We start from the raw sequence: 25,402 nt of genomic DNA, 5'->3' as shown, positions 1-25,402 counted from the left end.
TACTCTACTAGTTACAAACGTTGATCTAGCTAGCTAGCTACTCTACTAGTTACAAACGTTGATCTAGCTAGCTACTGTACTTGTTACAAACGTTGATCTAGCTAGCTACTGTACTTGTTACAAACGTTGATCTAACTAGCTACTGTACTTGTTACAAACGTTGATCTAGCTACTGTACTAGTTACAAACGTTGATCTAGCTACTGTACTTACAAACGTTGACTTACGGTAGATAGCTAGCTACTGTACTAGTAACAAATATTGATCTAGATAGCTAGCTAGATAGCTGTGCTAGGTACAGACTTTCACTCTCATATCGATTTGTTTCAGATGTTCCGGAGTCCACAATGACAGCAGGTCCAGAATACCGCTCCGTGTTCGAGTACTGTTTTCAAGACTCTGCTCTACAGGAGGTCCGAGAAGTTACCAGCGTTCATGAGCCTCCTGTACACACCAAGAATCCATCACACAGTCATGGTGGGTAGCTAGCTGTAAACTATGTCTATGGCTGTTGTACATCCTGGAAGCAGTTATTTGTGGCTCTGCCGCCCCGGTTGTTTATTTGTCATGTAAATAGTCATTAATATACTTAACAAAAATATAAAACGCAACATGTAAAGTGTTGGTCCCATGTTTCACGAGCTGAAATAAAAGATCCCAGAAATTTAACATACACACACAAAAAAAAGTTATTTCTCTCAAATTTTGTGCACAAATTTGTTTACATCCCTGTTAGTGAGTATTTCTCATTTGACAAGATAATCCATCCACCTGACAGGTGTGGCATATCAAGAAGCTGATTAAACGGCATGATCATTACACAGGTGCACCTTGTGCTGGAGACAAAAGGCCACAGATGTCTCAAGTTTTGAGGGGGAGTGTAATTGGCATCCTGAGTGCAAGAATGTCCACCAGAGCTGTTGCCAGAGAATTTAATGTTAATTTCTCTACCATAAGCCGCCTCCAATGTCGTTTTTGAGAATTTGGCAGTATGTCCAACTGGCCTCACAACTGCTAACCACGCCCAGGACCTCCACATTCTGCTTTTTCGCCTGCGGGATCGTCTGAGACCAGCCACCTGGACAGCTGATGAAACAGATTATTTCTGTCTGTAATGAAGCCCTTTTGTTGAGAGAAACTCATTCTGATTAACTGGGCCTTTCTCCCCATTGGGTGGGCCTTTCTCCCCATTGGGTGGGCACTTTGTCCTCCCAGGCCCACCCATGGCTGTGCCCCTGCCCAGTCATATGAAATCCATAGATTACGGTCTAATGAATTTATTTCAATTGACTGATTTCCTTATATGAACATTAACTCAGTAAATTCGTTGAAATTGTTGCATTATTATTTTTTTTTTTTAGTTCGGTATAGTTTATCTCCCATGTTACTCAAATACTGTGTGTATGTCATCCTAACAGGAGTGGTCGTGTGCCCCAGGGACGATGATGAACAGCCAGAGCGGGAGAGCAGCCTGGGTAGAGATGTGTCTGACAGGATGGTGTGCTCGGCCTGCCACTGTCCCTTCCACACCCGGGAGGAGCAGGTGAATAAACTGACTGAGGGTTGGGATGGACTGACCAGAGACCATAGGCCAAGAATCACCATACCAACGTTTTACTAACGCTACCAGGCCAAGAATCACCATACCAACGTTTTACTAACGATACCAGGCCAAGTATCACCATACCAACGTTTTACTAACGATCCCAGGCCAGGAATCACCATACTAACGTTTTACTAACGCTACCAGGCCAAGAATCACCATACCAACGTTTACTAACGCTACCAGGCCAGGAATCACCATACCAACGTTTACTAACGATACCAGGCCAGGAATCACCATACCAACGTTTTACTAACGATACCAGGCCAAGTATCACCATACCAACGTTTGCTAACGATACCAGGCCAAGAATCACCATACCAACGTTTACTAACGATACCAGGCCAGGAATCACCATACCAACATTATACTAACGATACCAGGCCAAGTATCACCATACCAACGTTTACTAACGATACCAGGCCAAGTATCACCATACCAACGTTTACTAACGATACCAGGCCAAGAATCACCATACCAACGTTTACTAACGATACCAGGCCAAGAATCACCATACCAACGTTTACTAACGATACCAGGCCAGGAATCACCATACCAACGTTTACTAACGATACCAGGCCAAGAATCACCATACCAACGTTTTACTAACGATACCAGGCCAAGTATCACCATACCAACGTTTACTAACGATACCAGGCCAAGAATCACCATACCAACGTTTACTAACGATACCAGGCCAAGTATCACCATACCAACGTTTTACTAACGATACCAGGCCAGGAATCACCATACCAACGTTTACTAACGATACCAGGCCAGGAATCACCATACCAACGTTTACTAACGATACCAGGCCAGGAATCACCATACCAACGTTTACTAACGATACCAGGCCAAGAATCACCATACCAACGTTTTACTAACGATACCAGGCCAAGTATCACCATACCAACATTTACTAACGATACCAGGCCAGGAATCACCATACCAACGTTTACTAACGATACCAGGCCAGGAATCACCATACCAACGTTTACTAACGATACCAGGCCAAGAATCACCATACCAACGTTTACTAACGATACCAGGCCAGGAATCACCATACCAACGTTTACTAACGATACCAGGCCAAGAATCACCATACCAACGTTTACTAACGATACCAGGCCAAGTATCACCATACTAACGTTTTACTAACGATACCAGGCCAGGAATCACCATACCAACGTTTACTAACGATACCAGGCCAGGAATCACCATACCAACGTTTACTAACGATACCAGGCCAAGAATCACCATACCAACGTTTTACTAACGATACCAGGCCAAGTATCACCATACCAACGTTTACTAACGATACCAGGCCAGGAATCACCATACCAACGTTTACTAACGATACCAGGCCAGGAATCACCATACCAACGTTTACTAACGATACCAGGCCAAGAATCACCATACCAACGTTTACTAACGATACCAGGCCAGGAATCACCATACCAACGTTTACTAACGATACCAGGCCAAGAATCACCATACCAACGTTTACTAACGATACCAGGCCAAGTATCACCATACTAACGTTTTACTAACGCTACCAGGCCAGGAATCACCATACCAACGTTTACTAACGATACCAGGCCAAGTATCACCATACCAACGTTTACTAACGATACCAGGCCAAGAATCACCATACTAACGTTTTACTAACGCTACCAGGCCAAGAATCACCATACCAACGTTTACTAACGATACCAGGCCAAGAATCACCATACCAACGTTTTACTAACGCTACCAGGCCAAGAATCACCATACCAACGTTTTACTAACGATACCAGGCCAAGTATCACCATACCAACGTTTTACTAACGATACCAGGCCAGGAATCACCATACCAACGTTTACTAACGATACCAGGCCAAGAATCACCATACCAACGTTTTACTAACGATACCAGGCCAAGAATCACCATACCAACGTTTTACTAACGATACCAGGCCAAGAATCACCATACCAACGTTTACTAACGATACAAGGCCAAGTATCACCATACTAACATTATACTACTATTCTAGTTGAAGTTGTTCCCATTTTCTAAACGTTCATGTCCCAAGAAAAAACCTGTCACTGATATTCACACTATTACTGAATACAACACACATTGAATTAACTAGCCACTATTACTGAATACAACACACATTGAATTAACTAGCCACTATTACTGAATACAACACACATTGAATTAACTAGCCACTATTACTGAATACAACACATATTGAATTAACTAGCCACTATTACTGAATACAACACATATTGAATTAACTAGCCACTATTACTGAATACAACACATATTGAATTAACTAGCCACTATTACTGAATACAACACATATTGAATTAACTAGCCACTATTACTGAATACAACACATATTGAATTAACTAGCCACTATTACTGAATACAACACACATTGAATTAACTAGCCACTATTACTGAATACAACACACATTGAATTAACTAGCCACTATTACTGAATACAACACATATTGAATTAACTAGCCACTATTACTGAATACAACACACATTGAATTAACTAGCCACTATTACTGAATACAACACACATTGAATTAACTAGCCACTATTACTGAATACAACACATATTGAATTAACTAGCCACTATTACTGAATACAACACATATTGAATTAACTAGCCACTATTACTGAATACAACACATATTGAATTAACTAGCCACTATTACTGAATACAACACATATTGAATTAACTAGCCACTATTACTGAATACAACACACATTGAATTAACTAGCCACTATTACTGAATACAACACATATTGAATTAACTAGCCACTATTACTGAATACAACACATATTGAATTAACTAGCCACTATTACTGAATACAACACATATTGAATTAACTAGCCACTATTACTGAATACAACACATATTGAATTAACTAGCCACTATTACTGAATACAACACACATTGAATTAACTAGCCACTATTACTGAATACAACACACATTGAATTAACTAGCCACTATTACTGAATACAACACATATTGAATTAACTAGCCACTATTACTGAATACAACACATATTGAATTAACTAGCCACTATTACTGAATACAACACACATTGAATTAACTAGCCACTATTACTGAATACAACACATATTGAATTAACTAGCCACTATTACTGAATACAACACATATTGAATTAACTAGCCACTATTACTGAATACAACACATATTGAATTAACTAGCCACTATTACTGAATACAACACACATTGAATTAACTAGCCACTATTACTGAATACAACACACATTGAATTAACTAGCCACTATTACTGAATACAACACATATTGAATTAACTAGCCACTATTACTGAATACAACACACATTGAATTAACTAGCCACTATTACTGAATACAACACATATTGAATTAACTAGCCACTATTACTGAATACAACACATATTGAATTAACTAGCCACTATTACTGAATACGACACACATTGAATTAACTAGCCACTATTACTGAATACGACACACATTGAATTAACAAGCCACTATTACTGAATACGACACATATTGAATTAACTAGCCACTATTACTGAATACGACACATATTGAATTAACTAGCCACTATTACTGAATACGACACACATTGAATTAACTAGCCACTATTACTGAATACAACACACATTGAATTAACTAGCCACTATTACTGAATACAACACATATTGAATTAACTAGCCACTATTACTGAATACAACACACATTGAATTAACTAGCCACTATTACTGAATACAACACATATTGAATTAACTAGCCACTATTACTGAATACAACACACATTGAATTAACTAGCCACTATTACTGAACACAACACACATTGAATTAACTAGCCACTATTACTGAATACAACACACATTGAATTAACTAGCCACTATTACTGAATACAACACACATTGAATTAACTAGCCACTATTACTGAATACAACACACATTGAATTAACTAGCCACTATTACTGAATACAACACATATTGAATTAACTAGCCACTATTACTGAATACCCCATAACTAGCCACTATTACTGAATACAACACACATTGAATTAACTAGCCACTATTACTGAATCCATATAACTAGCCACTATTACTGAATACAACACATATTGAATTAACTAGCCACTATTACTGAATACAACACACATTGAATTAACTAGCCACTATTACTGAATACAACACATATTGAATTAACTAGCCACTATTACTGAATTAACTAGCCACTATTACTGAATACAACACACATTGAATTAACTAGCCACTATTACTGAATTAACTAGCCACTATTACTGAATACAACACATATTGAATTAACTAGCCGCTATTACTGAATACAACACACATTGAATTAACTAGCCACTATTACTGAATACAACACATATTGAATTAACTAGCCACTATTACTGAATTAACTAGCCACTATTACTGAATACAACACACATTGAATTAACTAGCCACTATTACTGAATTAACTAGCCACTATTACTGAATACAACACATATTGAATTAACTAGCCACTATTACTGAATACAACACATATTGAATTAACTAGCCACTATTACTGAATACAACACATATTGAATTAACTAGCCACTATTACTGAATACAACACACATTGAATTAACTAGCCACTATTACTGAATTAACTAGCCACTATTACTGAATACAACACACATTGAATTAACTAGCCACTATTACTGAATTAACTAGCCACTATTACTGAATTAACTAGCCACTATTACTGAATACAACACATATTGAATTAACTAGCCACTATTACTGAATACAACACACATTGAATTAACTAGCCACTATTACTGAATACAACACATATTGAATTAACTAGCCACTATTACTGAATACAACACATATTGAATTAACTAGCCACTATTACTGAATACAACACACATTGAATTAACTAGCCACTATTACTGAATACAACACATATTGAATTAACTAGCCACTATTACTGAATACAACACACATTGAATTAACTATCCGCTGTTCACTGTATAATAGTCCTTGGTTCTAAATGAACTTAGTAAAACTCACGGGCGATTAGTAAAGCTTAAACCCAAGTTTATTCACCTATTGGGTCATACAGCTGCATAAGACCAACAAAAAAAAAATAACATTCACACAATCGCTGGTATTTAAGCATTTCTCCTATGCCGAGTCCCTCCTTACACATCTGCATAGAATGGCTAATTTGCTCATATTTGTAAAAACCTACCTGTGATTTGGCTGGAGGAAAGAAGCAACTTTCCATGACATAGACTGACCAGGTGAATCCAGGTGAAAGATATGATCCCTTATCGATGTCACTTGTTAAATCCACTTCAATCAGTGTAGATGAAGGGGAGGAGACGGGTTAAAGAAGGATTTTTAAGCCTTGAGACATGGATTGTGTATGTGTGCCGTTCAGAGGGTGAACGGACAAGACGAGATTTAAGTGTCTTTGAACGGGGTAATGGTAGTAGGTGCCAGGCTCATCATCGGTTTGTGTCAAGAACTGTTTTTCACACTCAACAGTTTCCAGTGTGAATCAAGAATGGTCCACCAACCCAAAGGACATCCAGCCAACTGGACACAACTGAGGGGAAGCATTGGAGTCAACATGGGTCAGCATCCCTGTGGAAACGCTTTCGACACCTTGTAGAGTCCATGAGGCGTTTCCACTCCGTTCACCCGCAAGGGGGGGGGCACTGCGTTTCCACTCTGTTCACCCGCAAGGGGGGGGGCACTGCGTTTCCTCTCCGTTCACCCGCAAGGGGGGGGCTGCGTTTCCGCTCCGTTCACCCGCAAGGGGGGGGCACTGCGTTTCCTCTCCGTTCACCCGCAAGGGGGGGGACTGCGTTTCCTCTCCGTTCACCCGCAAGGGGGGGGCACTGCGGTTCCTCTCCGTTCACCCGCAAGGGGGGGGCACTGCGTTTCCGCTCCGTTCACCCGCAAGGGGGGGGCGCTGCGTTTCCTCTCCGTTGTGGACGTCCCCATTTTAAATGCATGACTTCCGGTGCAACGTAACGGAGTGTGTATGGGTAATGGCTTATGGGTAATGGCTTATGGGTAATGGCTTATGGGTAATGTGAAGGAGGGTTGGAAGAGGATGCGGCTGGCTGATTTTACAGCTGGTACACGTGATGTGAGCATGAAAGTGAAGTGGATGTCATTGGACCGACGCATACAAGAGACTGCGGTTAAATTCAACAGAATTTTTTTTATGTTTTATTTATTCCACCTTTATTTAACCAGGGTAGGCTAGTTGAAAACAAGTTCTCATTTACAACTGCGACCTGGCCAAGATAAAGCAAAGCAGTTCGACAACATACAACAACACAGAGTTACACATGGAGTAAAACAAAACATACAGTCAATAATACACATTTTATGAATTTATAAACCCCAATTGACAACAGACTCCAGCAGGTTCTTTCATATGAAACGGTACTACGGTGTTCGAAAATGTTTTCCTTCTCTTTCTCTTTATGTTTTCTGTGTAAATATCTTGTAACACTAATTCCTGGTGTCATTTCATGTGTATCTTGTGCTATTGCTGTTCACGTTGGTCATAAATAAATGGCGGTAGGATGTGTATTGGCATCATATGCCACGTAATACCAGCTGTATTTCTGAACAATGTGAACAGTAATAGTGCAACAGACACGTGAAAAACATGAAATGACACCGGGAATCGATAGAACATTGCTTGGGGTTCCCAAAATGATATAACGTTAAAAATGGGTGAATCTTAACCTTTTTTTTAAAGGGATACAGCAGAATTTTGGCGACGAGGCCCTTTATCCACCGACCCAGAGTCAGGCGGGGCCCTTTATCTACCGAGTCAGGCGGGGCCCTTTATCTACCGAGTCAGGCGGGGCCCTTTATCTACCGAGTCAGGCGGGGCCCTTTATCTACCGAGTCAGGCGGGGCCCTTTATCTACCGAGTCAGGCGGGGCCCTTTATCCACCGAGTCAGGCGGGGCCCTTTATCTACCGAGTCAGGCGGGGCCCTTTATCTACCGAGTCAGGCGGGGCCCTTTATCTACCGAGTCAGGCGGGGCCCTTTATCTACCGAGTCAGGCGGGGCCCTTTATCCACCGACCCAGAGTCAGATGAACTCCAGGATACAATTTTTATGTCTCTGCGTCCAGTTAAAAGGAAGTTGCTAACTAGCGTTAGCGCAATGACTTGGAAGTATATTATATATATATATATATATATTCTAGTGAATACCGTAGACTTCAAGTCATCGCGCTAACGCTAGTTAGCATCGGCTCGCGAAACTACCTCCAACTTCCTTCATACTGGGAACACGAGAGACCTAAAAATGTTATCCATGAATTCATCTGTCTCTTGGGGGAATTAGATAAAGGACCCCTTCATGACAATCCTGAAGTATCCTTTAATATCCAGTGGGACAAACTGAAATATGGATCCAAACTGAAATATGGATCCAAACTGAAATATGGATCCAAACTGAAGCATGGATCCAAACGGAAGCATGGATCCAAACGGAAGCATGGATCCAAACGGAAGCATGGATCCAAACGGAAGCATGGATCCAAACTGAAGCATGGATCCAAACTGAAGCATGGATCCAAACTGAAGCATGGATCCAAACTGAAATATGGATCCAAACTGAAATATGGATCCAAACTGAAATATGGATCCAAATATGAAACAAAACATTTTTTTTAGGGATCCAGTCTAGGAAATAACATTTTAAAATCTCAGAATTGAGAAAATATTCTAGCGGTATGGTACTAGTCAGTTATTTTAGATGTGAAGTTTAGTTTTTACTTTCAGATGGAGCACTACAAGCTTGACTGGCACCGTTTCAACCTGAGGCAGAGACGATCTGGTCAAACACCTGCCACAGTGGAGGAGTTTGAGAGGAAGACCGGTGTAGGTGAGTCTGGGCACTCAGAAACAAATCAGATACTCTATTTTAATGTTTAAGGATGTCGTGGTTGAGAGAATGCCAAGAGTGTGCGAAGCTGTCATCAAGGCAAAGGCGTGGCTACTTTGAAGAATCTCAAACATAAAATATATTTTGATTTGTTTAACACTTTTCAAAAAATGTTTTGGTTACTACATGATTCCATATGTGTTATTTCATAGTTTTGATGTCTTCACTATTATTCTACAATGTAAAAAATAAAGAAAAACCCTTAAATGAGTAGGTGTGTCCAAACTTATGACTGGTACTCTATATTTTTGTGAAGTGCTGGGAAGTAGTTTTGTAATAATATTGTATAATTTTTGATTGGTGTGGGTACCCACCCAGGCCCACCCATGCCTATGCCCCTCATGCAAACAGGGCATGATGACTGAATTGCCCATCACAAATAGCCTACTAACCAAGACTTCGGACCAAAACTTAAGTTGCATTTACTGGAAGTTGAAAAGTCTTTCCTACCCTACCGGCTACCGATGTCATTCATCTGTGAGCTGCTCCATGCCAGAACCAGATGAGAGCTGCACACTCTCTTGTTCCCTGCAGATGATATTCTGCTGAAACTAGGCTGTGTGGTACCCATGTGAATATATTTCAGGTGCGTTACGATTGTGTTGGCTACTCCAATGGGTTGCCTCCGACGGCCCAAAAGGGGTTGCCTCCGACGGCCCAAAAGGGGTTGCCTCCGAAGGGTCGAACATGTCTATGCTAGATATAAAGGCTGCGGCTATTAGTGCTTCGTTGATGGAGTGTATATATTTGGCCTGGCGACGTGGTTTTATGCACTTACCGAATGGAGTTTTTACTCCGCTGGTCTGGGGAAGAAATGCTGTCCGAGAAAAGAGTCAAGAACAAGTATGAAAATGTATCTGACGCGTGACACCAAGGCAACCACCGAGACGCTGTGGTCTGGAGACCGGACTCCCTACAACGCTGGCGATAGCTACGGGAATTAACCCACTACTGTTTCCTCGGTGCATCTACGTTCTCTCGATGAGTCTACCTTTTGTTACCTGACCCATCACCTTATGCATTATTACTGAAAATAAATTGACTTTCAAATAAAAATCTTAACTTAGATTTTGCTAGACAGAGCAAATCAGTATCTACAATGGAATAGAATGAAGACAGACGAGGGCTGTGTCTAATGGTACCCTATTCCCTATATAGTGCACTACTTTCAACCATAAGTGCTGGTCAAAAAAGCAGTGCACTGTATTTTAAGGCGCAACCCTTTTGTTTTGGTTTTTTCTTCTTCATTCTACTCTTATTTGTACAAAGTAATTTGGTCTGTCCACAGGAGACATGTCAAGCATCTCAGGTTCTGACTCGGAGGACGAGGAACCAGACAGCGACTGGGTTGTGGACAACACTGAGGTCGCTCCTCTACAGAAGGATGACGGTGTTCTGGAAGCGGAATCCTTCGGTCGCCTCGGTAACCGGGTCGTGTTCCAGAACTCTCAGGGCCAGTACCTGGCTGTCTACCGCTGTGTTCTGCGGAGCAAGGTGAGAGTCGGGACGGACTTGTGGGGGACTCTTTTAACACGAAATAATCAACCTCCCTTGACAATGAATGAATGAATGAATGAATGAAGAATGACTTCTATGTTATATGATTGAGTTACAGTGCTGTGAAAAAAGTATTTGTCCCCCATTTTTTTTTCAAATTTTTATCTACTTTTACATATTTTTTTGATACTGAATTATCAAATCTTCATCCAAAACCTAGTAATATATCAGGTGAACCTTAGTGGACAGTTATGTACTTATTTTGTAGCTCCTCAGACATGGCGGCTCTGCTTGTAGCTCCTCAGACATGGCGGCTCTGCTTGTAGCTCCTCAGACATGGCGGCTCTGCTTGTAGCTCCTCAGACATGGCGGCTCTGCTTGTAGCTCCTCAGACATGGCGGCTCTGCTTGTAGCTCCTCAGACATGGCGGCTCTGCTTGTAGCTCCTCAGACATGGCGGCTCTGCTTGTAGCTCCTCAGACATGGCGGCTCTGCTTGTAGCTCCTCAGACATGGCAGCTCTGCTTGTAGCTCCTCAGACATGGCGGCTCTGCTTGTAGCTCCTCAGACATGGCGGCTCTGCTTGTAGCTCCTCAGACATGGCGGCTCTGCTTGTAGCTCCTCAGACATGGCGGCTCTGCTTGCAGCTCCTCAGACATGGCGGCTCTGCTTGTAGCTCCTCAGACATGGCGGCTCTGCTTGCAGCTCCTCAGACATGGCGGCTCTGCTTGCAGCTCCTCAGACATGGCGGCTCTGCTTGTAGCTCCTCAGACATGGCGGCTCTGCTTGTAGCTCCTCAGACATGGCGGCTCTGCTTGTAGCTCCTCAGACATGGCGGCTCTGCTTGTAGCTCCTAAGCAACTTTGCAGTATCACTTTTTTGTGTTATTTCTTTGTTAGATGCTACTCCACTGTTGGAGCTGGGAACACAATCATTTCACTACACCCGCAATAACATCATCTGCTAAATATGTGTATGTGACCAATATGATTTGATTTGACATGGTGGAATCTCTACAGTCTCAGTAACAAGACTATATGCATTTCAGTCTGCCATAGAGGAAGACCTGGTGACCTCTCTACAAAGTCTCAGTAACAAGACTATGTGGGTCATTCTGATGGCAGGTGGCGGACACTTCGCTGGAGCTGTGTTTCAAGGGTCAGTGATGAGAAGCCTGGCTTCATATTCTCTATTGCTGTAGCGGTCTCAAATGGTACCATATTCTCTAAATGGTGCTCTGTAGGGCTCAGGTATAAAGTAGTGTCCTGTGTAGGGGGGTAGTTCCCTGGGTAGGTAGTGCCCTGGGTAGGTAGGGTGGGTAGTGCCCTGGGTAGGTAGGGGGGTAGTGCCTTGGGTGGGTAGTGCCCTGGGTAGGTAGGGTGGGTAGTGCCCTGGGTAGCTAGGGGGGGTAGTGCCCTGGGTTTAGGTAGGGGGTAGTGCCCTGGGTTTAGGTAGGGGGGTAGTGCCCTGGGTTTAGGTAGGGGGTAGTGCCCTGGGTAGGTAGGGGGGTAGTGCCCTGGGTAGGTAGGGGGGTAGTTCCCTGGGTAGGTAGGGGGGTAGTGCCCTGGGTAGGTAGGGGGGTAGTGCCCTGGGTAGGTAGGGGGGTAGTGCCCTGGGTGGGTAGGGGGGTAGTGCCCTGGGTGGGTAGGGGGGGTAGTGCCCTGGGTGGGTAGGGGGGGTAGTCCCCTGGGTGGGTAGGGGGGTAGTTCCCTGGGTAGGTAGGGGGGTAGTGCCCTGGGTAGCTAGGGCGGGGTAGTGCCCTGGGTAGCTAGGGGGGTAGTGCCCTGGGTAGCTAGGGGGAGGTAGTGCCCTGGGGGGTAGGTAGGGGGGTAGTGCCCTGGGTAGGTAGGTAGGTAGGGGGGTAGTGCCCTGGGTAGGTAGGTAGGTGGGGGGGTAGTGCCCTGGGTAGGTAGGTAGGGGGGTAGTGCCCTGGGTGGGTAGGTAGGTAGGTAGGGGGTAGTTCCCTGGGTGGGTAGGTAGGTAGGGGGTAGTGCCCTGGGTGGGTAGGTAGGTAGGGGAGGTAGTGCCCTGGGTAGGTGGGTAGGTGGTGGGGGTAGTGCCCTGGGTGGGTGGGTGGGTAGGTAGGTGGTGGGGTAGTGCCCTGGGTGGCTGGGTGGGTAGGTAGGTGGCGGGGGTAGTGCCCTGGGTGGCTGGGTGGGTAGGTAGGTGGTGGGGTAGTGCCCTGGGTGGCTGGGTGGGTAGGTAGGTGGTGGGGGTAGTGCCCTGGGTGGCTGGGTGGGTAGGTAGGTGGTGGGGGTAGTGCCCTGGGTGGCTGGGTGGGGGGTAGTGCCCTGGGTGGGTAGGTAGGGGGTAGTGCCCTGGGTGGGTAGGTAGGTGGTGGGGTAGTGCCCTGGGTGGGTAGGTAGGTGGGGGGTAGTGCCCTGGGTGGGTGGGTAGGTAGGGGGTAGTGCCCTGGGTGGGTGGGTAGGGGGGGTAGTGCCCTGGGTGGGTAGGTAGGTAGGGGGTAGTGCCCTGGGTGGGTAGGTAGGGGGGTAGTGCCCTGGGTGGGTAGGTAGGGGGTAGTGCCCTGGGTGGGTAGGTAGGGGGTAGTGCCCTGGGTGGGTAGGTAGGGGGGGTAGTGCCCTGGGTGGGTAGGTAGGGGGGTAGTGCCCTGGGTGGGTAGGTAGGGGGTAGTGCCCTGGGTGTAGGTAGGGGCGTAGTGCCCTGGGTGGGTAGGTAGGTGGGTAGTGCCCTGGGTGGGTAGGTAGGTGGGGGTAGTGCCCTGGGTGGGTAGGTAGGTGGGGGGGTAGTGCCCTGGGTAGGTAGGGGGGTAGTGCCCTGGGTGGGTGGGTAGGGGGTAGTGCCCTGGGTGGGTGGGTAGGGGGTAGTGCCCTGGGTGGGTAGGTAGGGGGGTAGTGCCCTGGGTAGGTAGGGGTAGTTCCCTGGGTAGGTGGGGGGTAGTGCCCTGGGTAGGTGGGGGGTAGTGCCCTGGGTAGGTAGGGGGTAGTGCCCTGGGTAGGTAGGGGGTAGTGCCCTGGGTAGGTAGGGGGGTAGTGCCCTGGGTAGGTGGGGGGTAGTTCCTGGGTAGGGGGGGGTAGTTCCCTGGGTGGGTAGGGGGTAGTGCCCTGGGTAGGTAGGGCGGGGTAGTGCCCTGGGTAGGTAGGGGGGTAGTGCCCTGGGTCAGCTAGGGGGGGGTAGTGCCCTGGGTGGGTGGTAGGTAGGGGGTAGTGCCCTGGGTGGGTAGGTAGGTAGGGGGTAGTGCCCTGGGTGGGTAGGTAGGGGGGTAGTGCCCTGGGTGGGTAGGTAGGGGGGTAGTGCCCTGGGTGGGTAGGTAGGTAGGGGGGGTAGTGCCCTGGGTGGGTAGGTAGGTAGGGGGGTAGTGCCCTGGGTGGGTAGGTAGGTAGGGGAGGTAGTGCCCTGGGTGGGTGGGTAGGTGGTGGGGGTAGTGCCCTGGGTGGGTGGGTGGGTAGGTAGGTGGCGGGGGTAGTGCCCTGGGTGGCTGGGTGGGTAGTGGGGTAGTGCCCTGGGTGGCTGGGTGGGTAGGTAGGTGGTGGGGTAGTGCCCTGGGTAGGTAGGTAGGGGGGTAGTGCCCTGGGTGGGTAGGTAGGGGGGTAGTGCCCTGGGTGGGTAGGTAGGTGGGGGTAGTGCCCTGGGTGGGTAGGTAGGTAGGGGGGTAGTGCCCTGGGTGGGTGGGTAGGTAGGGGGGTAGTGCCCTGGGTGGGTGGGTAGGTAGGGGGTAGTGCCCTGGGTGGGTAGGTAGGTGGGGGTAGTGCCCTGGGTGGGTAGGTAGGTGGGGGTAGTGCCCTGGGTGGGTAGGTAGGGGGTAGTGCCCTGGGTGGGTAGGTAGGTAGGGGGTAGTGCCCTGGGTGGGTAGGTAGGTGGGGGGTAGAGCCCTGGGTGGGTAGGTAGGTGGGGGTAGTGCCCTGGGTGGGTAGGTAGGGGGTAGTGCCCTGGGTGGGTAGGTAGGTGGGTAGTGCCCTGGGTGGGTAGGTAGGTGGGGGGTAGTGCCCTGGGTGGGTAGGTAGGTGGGGGGGTAGTGCCCTGGGTAGGTGGGGGGTAGTGCCCTGGGTGGGTGGGTAGGGGGGTAGTGCCCTGGGTGGGTGGGTAGGGGGTAGTGCCCTGGGTGGGTAGGTAGGGGGGTAGTGCCCTGGGTGGGTAGGTAGGTAGGGGGGTAGTGCCCTGGGTGGGTAGGTAGGTGGGGGGGTAGTGCCCTGGGTGGGTAGGTAGGTGGGGGGTAGTACCCTGGGTGGGTAGGTAGGTGGGGTAGAGCCCTGGGTGGGTAGGTAGGTAGGGGGGTAGAGCCCTGGGTGGGTAGGTAGGTAGGGGGGGTAGTGCCCTGGGTGGGTAGGTAGGTAGGGGGGGTAGTGCCCTGGGTGGGTGGGTAGGTAGGGGGGTAGTGCCCTGGGTGGGTAGGGCACTACATTGCAAATGTATAAAAAAAAACATCACATTTACATCAGTATTCAGACCCTTTACTATGAGACTCTAAGTTGAGCTCAGGTGCTTCCTGTTTCCATTGATCATCCTTGAGATGTTTCTACAACTTGATTGGAGTCCACCTGTGGTAAATTCAATGTATTGGACATGATTTGGAAAGGCACACACCTGTCTATACAAGGTCCCACAGTTGACAGTGCACGTCAGAGCAAAAACCAAGCCATGAGGTCGAAGGAATTGTCTGTAAAGCTCAGAGACGGGATTGTGTCGAGGCACAGATCTGGGGAAGGGTACCAAAACATTTCTGCAGCATATTGTGTGTAGATTGGTCAAGGGTTAATCCATTTTAGAATAAGGCTGTAACGTAACAAAATGTGGGAAAAAAGGTCAAGTGGTCTTTCTGAATGCACTGTAAGTCTCTTCCTCTCAGTACTAAAAGATGATTCGTCTCCCCCCCCCCATCTCTACTGTTCCAGGAGAGAGGTGTTGCAGCACAAGACGTTCCATCGGTACACTGTGAGAGCCAAGCGGGGGACAGCCCAGGGCCTGAGAGATGCTAAGAACAGCAGTCATGCTCCTAAATCAGCGGGAGCTGCCCTGAGGCGATACAACGAGGCTGCACTAGTCAAGGCAACACAACTACTCTTCTTTTGATGTGTCTGGACTAACCGGGAAAGCACATTTTGGTTTTCTTTCCTCTGATTAGCCAGAACTTAATTATTAAACCTGTTGAGGACAGACGTTCCTCCAGCGGGACCCCCTAGCCAACAGCCAATGGGATCGCAGGGCGCGAAATAAAAAACTACAAAAATCTCCATAATTCAAATTTCTCAAACAATCAACTATTTTACACCATTTTAAAGATGAACTTCTCGTTAATCCAACCACATTGTCCGATTTCAAAAAGGCTTTACGGCGAAAGCATAACATTAGATTATGTTAGGACAGCGCCGAGACAAGAAAAACCACACAGCCATTTTCCAAGCAAGGAGAGGCATCACAAAAACCAGATATACAGCTAAAATGAATCACTAACCTTTGACGATCTTCATCAGATGACACTCCCAGGACTCAATGTTACACAATACATTGTTTTGTTCGATAAAGTTCATATTTATATCCAAAAACCTCATTTTACATTGGCGCGTGATGTTCAGAAAATGTATTGCCTCCCAAAACATCCGGTGAATGAGCACATCAATTTACAGTTATTGAAAGAATTATAGATACACTTCTCCTTAATGCAACCGCTGTGTCAGATTTCAAAACAGCTTTACAGCGAAAGCACATTGTTCAATATTCTGAGTACAGAGCTCAGCCATCAAAGCAAGCTATACAGTTACCCACCAAGTTCTGGAGTCAACAAAACTCAGAAATAGTATTATAAATCTTCACTTACCTTTGCTGATCTTCATCGGAATGCACTCCCAGGACTCCCACAAGAAATGTTCGTTTTGTTCGATAAACTCCATATTTATGTCCAAATACCTAGTTTTGTTCGCGCGTTCAGATCACTATTCAAAGGCAAAATGCGCGTGCGCAAAACCAGAGACGAAAAGTCCAAATGTTCCATTACCGTTCGTAGAAACATGTCAAACGATGTTTACAATCAATCCTTAGGGTCTTTTTAACATAAATATTTGATAATATTCCAACCGGACAATAGCGTATTCATTACAGAGGACAAAGAAGGAACGGCGTGCCTGCGTGACCGCGCAGTAAACAACTCATTGTCCTCAGGCAGTCCACTGATTGAATGATCTCTTATTCTCTCCCCAGTAACAGTAGAAGCATGAAACAAGGTTCTAAAGACTGTTGACATCTAGTGGAAGCCTTAGGAAGTGCAAAATGACCCCACAGACACTGTAGTTTGGCTAGGAAATCACTTGAAAAACTACAAGCCTCAGATTTCCCACTTCCTGGTTGGATTTTTCTCAGGTTTTTGCCTGCCATATGAGTTCTGTTATACTCACAGACATCATTCAAACAGTTTTAGAAACTTCAGTGTTTTCTATCCAAATCTACTAATAATATGTAAATATTTGACTCTGGGCCGGAGTAGCAGGCAGTTTACTCTGGGCACGCTTTTCAATGTCACCAAATAACTGTTTTGCGGTGAAGGTCTACAGTAGCCTAAACAGCACTCTCTGTAGCTGGAGGTAATATTCAGTAATAGTGGCTAGTTAATTCAATATGTGTTGTATTCAGTAATAGTGGCTAGTTAATTCAATATGTGTTGTATTCAGTAATAGTGGCTAGTTAATTCAATATGTGTTGTATTCAGTAATAGTGGCTAGTTAATTCAATATGTGTTGTATTCAGTAATAGTGGCTAGTTAATTCAATGTGTGTTGTATTCAGTAATAGTGGCTAGTTAATTCAATGTGTGTTGTATTCAGTAATAGTGGCTAGTTAATTCAATATGTGTTGTATTCAGTAATAGTGGCTAGTTAATTCAATATGTGTTGTATTCAGTAATAGTGGCTAGTTAATTCAATATGTGTTGTATTCAGTAATAGTGGCTAGTTAATTCAATATGTGTTGTATTCAGTAATAGTGGCTAGTTAATTCAATGTGTGTTGTATTCAGTAATAGTGGCTAGTTAATTCAATATGTGTTGTATTCAGTAATAGTGGCTAGTTAATTCAATGTGTGTTGTATTCAGTAATAGTGGCTAGTTAATTCAATGTGTGTTGTATTCAGTAATAGTGGATAGTTAATTCAATATGTGTTGTATTCAGTAATAGTGGCTAGTTAATTCAATGTGTGTTGTATTCAGTAATAGCGGCTAGTTAATTCAATGTGTGTCGTATTCAGTAATAGTGGCTAGTTAATTCAATGTGTGTTGTATTCAGTAATAGTGGCTAGTTAATTCAATATCTGTTGTATTCAGTAATAGTGGCTAGTTAATTCAATGTGTGTTGTATTCAGTAATAGTGGCTAGTTAATTCAATGTGTGTTGTATTCAGTAATAGTGGCTAGTTAATTCAATGTGTGTTGTATTCAGTAATAGTGGCTAGTTAATTCAATGTGTGTTGTATTCAGTAATAGTGGCTAGTTAATTCAATGTGTGTTGTATTCAGTAATAGTGGCTAGTTAATTCAATATGTGTTGTATTCAGTAATAGTGGCTAGTTAATTCAATGTGTGTTGTATTCAGTAATAGTGGCTAGTTAATTCAATGTGTGTTGTATTCAGTAATAGTGGCTAGTTAATTCAATGTGTGTTGTATTCAGTAATAGTGGCTAGTTAATTCAATATGTGTTGTATTCAGTAATAGTGGCTAGTTAATTCAATATGTGTTGTATTCAGTAATAGTGGCTAGTTAATTCAATATGTGTTGTATTCAGTAATAGTGGCTAGTTAATTCAATATGTGTTGTATTCAGTAATAGTGGCTAGTTAATTCAATATGTGTTGTATTCAGTAATAGTGGCTAGTTAATTCAATGTGTGTTGTATTCAGTAATAGTGGCTAGTTAATTCAATGTGTGTTGTATTCAGTAATAGTGGCTAGTTAATTCAATATGTGTTGTATTCAGTAATAGTGGCTAGTTAATTCAATATGTGTTGTATTCAGTAATAGTGGCTAGTTAATTCAATATGTGTTGTATTCAGTAATAGTGGCTAGTTAATTCAATATGTGTTGTATTCAGTAATAGTGGCTAGTTAATTCAATGTGTGTTGTATTCAGTAATAGTGGCTAGTTAATTCAATGTGTGTTGTATTCAGTAATAGTGGCTAGTTAATTCAATGTGTGTTGTATTCAGTAATAGTGGCTAGTTAATTCAATGTGTGTTGTATTCAGTAATAGTGGCTAGTTAATTCAATGTGTGTTGTATTCAGTAATAGTGGCTAGTTAATTCAATGTGTGTTGTATTCAGTAATAGTGGCTAGTTAATTCAATGTGTGTTGTATTCAGTAATAGTGGCTAGTTAATTCAATGTGTGTTGTATTCAGTAATAGTGGCTAGTTAATTCAATGTGTGTTGTATTCAGTAATAGTGGCTAGTTAATTCAATGTGTGTTGTATTCAGTAATAGTGGCTAGTTAATTCAATATGTGTTGTATTCAGTAATAGTGGCTAGTTAATTCAATATGTGTTGTATTCAGTAATAGTGGCTAGTTAATTCAATATGTGTTGTATTCAGTAATAGTGGCTAGTTAATTCAATATGTGTTGTATTCAGTAATAGTGGCTAGTTAATTCAATGTGTGTTGTATTCAGTAATAGTGGCTAGTTAATTCAATGTGTGTTGTATTCAGTAATAGTGGCTAGTTAATTCAATGTGTGTTGTATTCAGTAATAGTGGCTAGTTAATTCAATGTGTGTTGTATTCAGTAATAGTGGCTAGTTAATTCAATGTGTGTTGTATTCAGTAATAGTGGCTAGTTAATTCAATGTGTGTTGTATTCAGTAATAGTGGCTAGTTAATTCAATGTGTGTTGTATTCAGTAATAGTGGCTAGTTAATTCAATGTGTGTTGTATTCAGTAATAGTGGCTAGTTAATTCAATGTGTGTTGTATTCAGTAATAGTGGCTAGTTAATTCAATGTGTGTTGTATTCAGTAATAGTGGCTAGTTAATTCAATGTGTGTTGTATTCAGTAATAGTGGCTAGTTAATTCAATGTGTGTTGTATTCAGTAATAGTGGCTAGTTAATTCAATGTGTGTTGTATTCAGTAATAGTGGCTAGTTAATTCAATGTGTGTTGTATTCAGTAATAGTGGCTAGTTAATTCAATGTGTGTTGTATTCAGTAATAGTGGCTAGTTAATTCAATATGTGTTGTATGCAGTAATATTGGCTAGTTAATTCAATATGTGTTGTATTCAGTAATAGTGGCTAGTTAATTCAATGTGTGTTGTATTCAGTAATAGTGGCTAGTTAATTCAATGTGTGTTGTATTCAGTAATAGTGGCTAGTTAATTCAATGTGTGTTGTATTCAGTAATAGTGGCTAGTTAATTCAATGTGTGTTGTATTCAGTAATAGTGGCTAGTTAATTCAATGTGTGTTGTATTCAGTAATAGTGGCTAGTTAATTCAATGTGTGTTGTATTCAGTAATAGTGGCTAGTTAATTCAATGTGTGTTGTATTCAGTAATAGTGGCTAGTTAATTCAATGTGTGTTGTATTCAGTAATAGTGGCTAGTTAATTCAATGTGTGTTGTATTCAGTAATAGTGGCTAGTTAATTCAATGTGTGTTGTATTCAGTAATAGTGGCTAGTTAATTCAATGTGTGTTGTATTCAGTAATAGTGGCTAGTTAATTCAATGTGTGTTGTATTCAGTAATAGTGGCTAGTTAATTCAATGTGTGTTGTATTCAGTAATAGTGGCTAGTTAATTCAATGTGTGTTGTATTCAGTAATAGTGGCTAGTTAATTCAATATGTGTTGTATTCAGTAATAGTGGCTAGTTAATTCAATGTGTGTTGTATTCAGTAATAGTGGCTAGTTAATTCAATGTGTGTTGTATTCAGTAATAGTGGCTAGTTAATTCAATGTGTGTTGTATTCAGTAATAGTGGCTAGTTAATTCAATGTGTGTTGTATTCAGTAATAGTGGCTAGTTAATTCAATGTGTGTTGTATTCAGTAATAGTGGCTAGTTAATTCAATATGTGTTGTATTCAGTAATAGTGGCTAGTTAATTCAATATGTGTTGTATTCAGTAATAGTGGCTAGTTAATTCAATATGTGTTGTATTCAGTAATAGTGGCTAGTTAATTCAATGTGTGTTGTATTCAGTAATAGTGGCTAGTTAATTCAATGTGTGTTGTATTCAGTAATAGTGGCTAGTTAATTCAATATGTGTTGTATTCAGTAATAGTGGCTAGTTAATTCAATATGTGTTGTATTCAGTAATAGTGGCTAGTTAATTCAATGTGTGTTGTATTCAGTAATAGTGGCTAGTTAATTCAATGTGTGTTGTATTCAGTAATAGTGGCTAGTTAATTCAATATGTGTTGTATTCAGTAATAGTGGCTAGTTAATTCAATGTGTGTTGTATTCAGTAATAGTGGCTAGTTAATTCAATATGTGTTGTATTCAGTAATAGTGGCTAGTTAATTCAATATGTGTTGTATTCAGTAATAGTGGCTAGTTAATTCAATGTGTGTTGTATTCAGTAATAGTGGCTAGTTAATTCAATGTGTGTTGTATTCAGTAATAGTGGCTAGTTAATTCAATATGTGTTGTATTCAGTAATAGTGGCTAGTTAATTCAATGTGTGTTGTATTCAGTAATAGTGGCTAGTTAATTCAATGTGTGTTGTATTCAGTAATAGTGGCTAGTTAATTCAATGTGTGTTGTATTCAGTAATAGTGGCTAGTTAATTCAATGTGTGTTGTATTCAGTAATAGTGGCTAGTTAATTCAATATGTGTTGTATTCAGTAATAGTGGCTAGTTAATTCAATATGTGTTGTATTCAGTAATAGTGGCTAGTTAATTCAATGTGTGTTGTATTCAGTAATAGTGGCTAGTTAATTCAATGTGTGTTGTATTCAGTAATAGTGGCTAGTTAATTCAATGTGTGTTGTATTCAGTAATAGTGGCTAGTTAATTCAATATGTGTTGTATTCAGTAATAGTGGCTAGTTAATTCAATGTGTTTGTATTCAGTAATAGTGGCTAGTTAATTCAATGTGTGTTGTATTCAGTAATAGTGGCTAGTTAATTCAATGTGTGTTGTATTCAGTAATAGTGGCTAGTTAATTCAATGTGTGTTGTATTCAGTAATAGTGGCTAGTTAATTCAATATGTGTTGTATTCAGTAATAGTGTGAATATCAGTGACAGGTTTTTTCTTGGGACATGAACGTTTAGAAAATGGGAACAACTTCCGGGGGACGGCGGGAACAGGATGCCAGGCCTCTGAATTCCCCCCGTGGTATCATGATACTACTCTGTACATTAGATACTTGGCCTGGTAGCGTTAGTAAAACGTTGGTATGGTGATTCCTGGCCTGGTATCGTTAGTAAAACGTTGGTATGGTGATACTTGGCCTGGGATCATATGGTCACAACTCTACTACTTACGGCGCCTTCGGAAAGTATTCAGCATTCTGTAACACAACAAAATGTGGAAGAAGTCGAGGGGTGTGAATACTTTCTGAATTTGTATTTGAAATGTTTAGTAGTTTAGTTCCCACAATAAAGGGTTGTGTTTAGGTACAAAACATTTTTTTTTTTATAAATTCCTGATCTTTCTTGTATCACTCAGATATAAGACAGACATTTTAAAACTTTATTCGTTTTTTTTTACTATCTGTTTTTCCATGTATGAATTTGTTATTCAATGCGTTAATATACTCGAATAGCAATAAGGCCAAATTCAATGTTTAATCCCCGAAAATTATATATATATATATTTTTATACCTAGAAGGGTCCTAACATTCTAAAACTTGGACTATTAAAAAGGATTGGTCAGATATATATATATTTTATATTATTTTTTAATTATATATATATATATTTTTTAATACAGACTAGCTCAATAATTGACAAATTATCCAATGGATAAGTTTGCACCTCCTGTTTTTAATTAACTCCGTGACCCAGGCGGACACAAGACTGTTTGGTCGTCTCAGTCATGAAGAGGAATACAGCTGTTTTGTTATTAATAAACATGCTGGTGGGTGGTAAACAGTCAAATAAAACCCTTCCCTGAAAAATAATTTCTACATAACTTAGGAAACGCATTCACAATGATTTCCATGAAGTAGGCGGTTCGGATTTGCCACTTTCAAGCCCAAATATTTTTTGGGGGGATTAAAACGATGACTTATATCATTGTGCAACATCGTGGGTAAACTCTCGCTGTCGTCTAACAGCTTCAAGAAAAGTGTATTTCTACCCTGCAGTGTTTTTAATGGCTGCTTGCACCTTTAAAAAAATTTTTTTTATCGTTGTTGGTTATAATTGATCTAATCAATAGTTCCTGTCCTCTGCTGCTTACAGGAGATCCAAGACTTACTGGAGAGCTGGTCTGACCACCTGACTGAAGCCAGTGCCATCTTCCTGCGTGCACCCAGTCATAATAAAACCATGTTCTTGTGGGGTAAGGCAGCTCCGCTGGACAAGAAGGACCCTCGGATCAGAACGCTGCCCTTCCCCACACGCAGAGCCACCTTCAGCGAGATAAAGAGAGTCCACGATGTCCTCTCCACTCTAAATGTATATGGTACGAGTCATGTTTAATCTACGGGGACACTTACTAAGCCTAGTATTAAAATCGAGATCCTCCATTGAAAAGCAGTTTTCAGTCTAAGGCGAGGCTTAATCTATCTGCCCTACATGTACGTTGCTTTCGTAAAGTATTCAGACCCCTTCTCCCACGTTTTGTTACATTACAACCTTATTCTAAAACACTTTTTTCCCCCCCCTCAATCTACACACAATACTCAATAATGACAGAAGTGAAAACAGGTTTTTAAATAAGTATTCAGAGCCCCTTTGCTATGAAACTCGGGTTGCATCCTGTTTCCATTGATCATCCTTGAGATGTTTCTACAACTTGATTATTGGAGTCCACCTGCGGTAAATTCAATTGATTGGACATGATTTGGAAAGGCGTCACACCTGTCTATATAAAGAGCTCCAGAGTTCCTCTGTGGAGATGGGAGAACCTTCCAGAAGGACAACCATCTCTGCAGTACTCCATCAATCAGGCCTTTATGGTAGAGTGGCCAGACGGAAGCTATTTCTCAGTAAAAGGCACATGACAGCCCGCTTGGAGTTTGCCAAAAGGCACCTAAAGGCCTCCCAGACCATGAGAAACAAGATTGTCTGGTCTGATGAAACCAAGATTGAACTCTTTGGCCTGAATGCCAAGTGTCACGTCTGGAGGAAACCTGGCACCATCCCTACAGTGAAGCATGGTGGTGGCAGCATCATGCTGTGGGGATGTTTTTCAGCGGCAGGGACTGGGAGACTAGTCAGGATCGAGGGAAAGATGAACGGAGCAAAGTACATTGAACCCGATCGAACATCTCTGGAGAGACCTGAAAATAGCTCTGCAGCGACACTCCCCATCCAACCTGACAGAGCTTGAGAGGATCTGCAGAGAAGAATGGGAGAAACTCCCCAAATACAGGTGTGCCAAGCTTGTAGCGTCATACCCAAGAAGACTCGAGGCTGTAATCGCTGCCAAAGGTGCTTCAACAAAGTACTGAGTAAAGGGTCTGAACTTTATCACTGTAAATGGGATATTTCAGTTTTTATTTTTAATACATTTGCAACAAATTCTAAAAACCTGTTTTTGCTTTATCGTTACAGGGTTTTGTGTGTAGATTGATGAGGGGGAAAAAAATAATTTAATCCATTTTAGAATAAGGCTGTAACAAAATGTGTAAAAAGTGAAAGGGTCTGAAATACTGTCCAAATGCACTGTACATCCGGACCTTCCTGAGCTTCAATTCTGAGAAAAGGCTGACAATATGTTGTTCATTTACTAATCTTTTCTAAAACCACAGGTAAAGACACTGACATCTCCAACATCCTGAGTCCCTCTAACAAAGTATGGAAGAAGGTACGAACACCTGGGGCTCAGCCAGAACCTTACCAGGAGACGACAGCACCCCTAGTGGAGGAGGAGGAGGAGCAGAGTTCAGGAGAGGAGCTGGAGCTAGAGACGGTGGAGGTGACCCTGGGAACCCTGGACCTCCGGGAGCATGAGATCTACCCTGCCAGGAGGAAGAAGAAGAAGGAGAGACGCAGAACAGAGGACAGAGGTGAGGGAGACGGGCTGGGGGTCTGTAGAGTTAAGCTGCTTATCAAATTACGCCCTGTGTACTGTATTGTGCCCTACTTCTGACCAGGGCCTATGGGGAATAGGGTGATGTTTAGGATGCCTGTTTAATTCTGACCAGGGCCTATAGGGAATAGGGTGATGTTTAGGATGCCTGTTTAATTCTGACCAGGGCCT

General features: G+C 42.7%; 1 protein-coding gene across 5 annotated transcripts in view; it reads left to right on the top strand.

Annotated features, from left to right (window-relative positions):
* The window catches only part of ankzf1 (ankyrin repeat and zinc finger peptidyl tRNA hydrolase 1), a 49,435-nt gene that overhangs the window by 6,814 nt on the left and 17,219 nt on the right, over nt 1–25,402 (top strand). For all 5 annotated transcript variants that reach the window (XM_045704936.1, XM_045704935.1, XM_045704934.1 and 2 more), the window contains exons 2-9: nt 330–476; nt 1,418–1,542; nt 9,449–9,551; nt 10,900–11,105; nt 12,155–12,264; nt 15,960–16,113; nt 23,437–23,659; nt 24,951–25,208. In XM_045704936.1, coding sequence (XP_045560892.1) covers nt 347–476; nt 1,418–1,542; nt 9,449–9,551; nt 10,900–11,105; nt 12,155–12,264; nt 15,960–16,113; nt 23,437–23,659; nt 24,951–25,208 — 1,309 coding nt within the window. In that variant the 5' untranslated portion in view covers nt 330–346. The remainder of the gene's footprint in view (nt 1–329; nt 477–1,417; nt 1,543–9,448; nt 9,552–10,899; nt 11,106–12,154; nt 12,265–15,959; nt 16,114–23,436; nt 23,660–24,950; nt 25,209–25,402) is intronic.

Source organism: Salmo salar, chromosome ssa21, assembly GCF_905237065.1.
Source record: "Salmo salar chromosome ssa21, Ssal_v3.1, whole genome shotgun sequence".
NCBI lineage: Eukaryota > Metazoa > Chordata > Actinopteri > Salmoniformes > Salmonidae > Salmo > Salmo salar.
The sequence above is the reverse complement of the archived record's forward strand: the minus strand, read 5'-3'. Positions and strand labels throughout refer to the sequence as shown.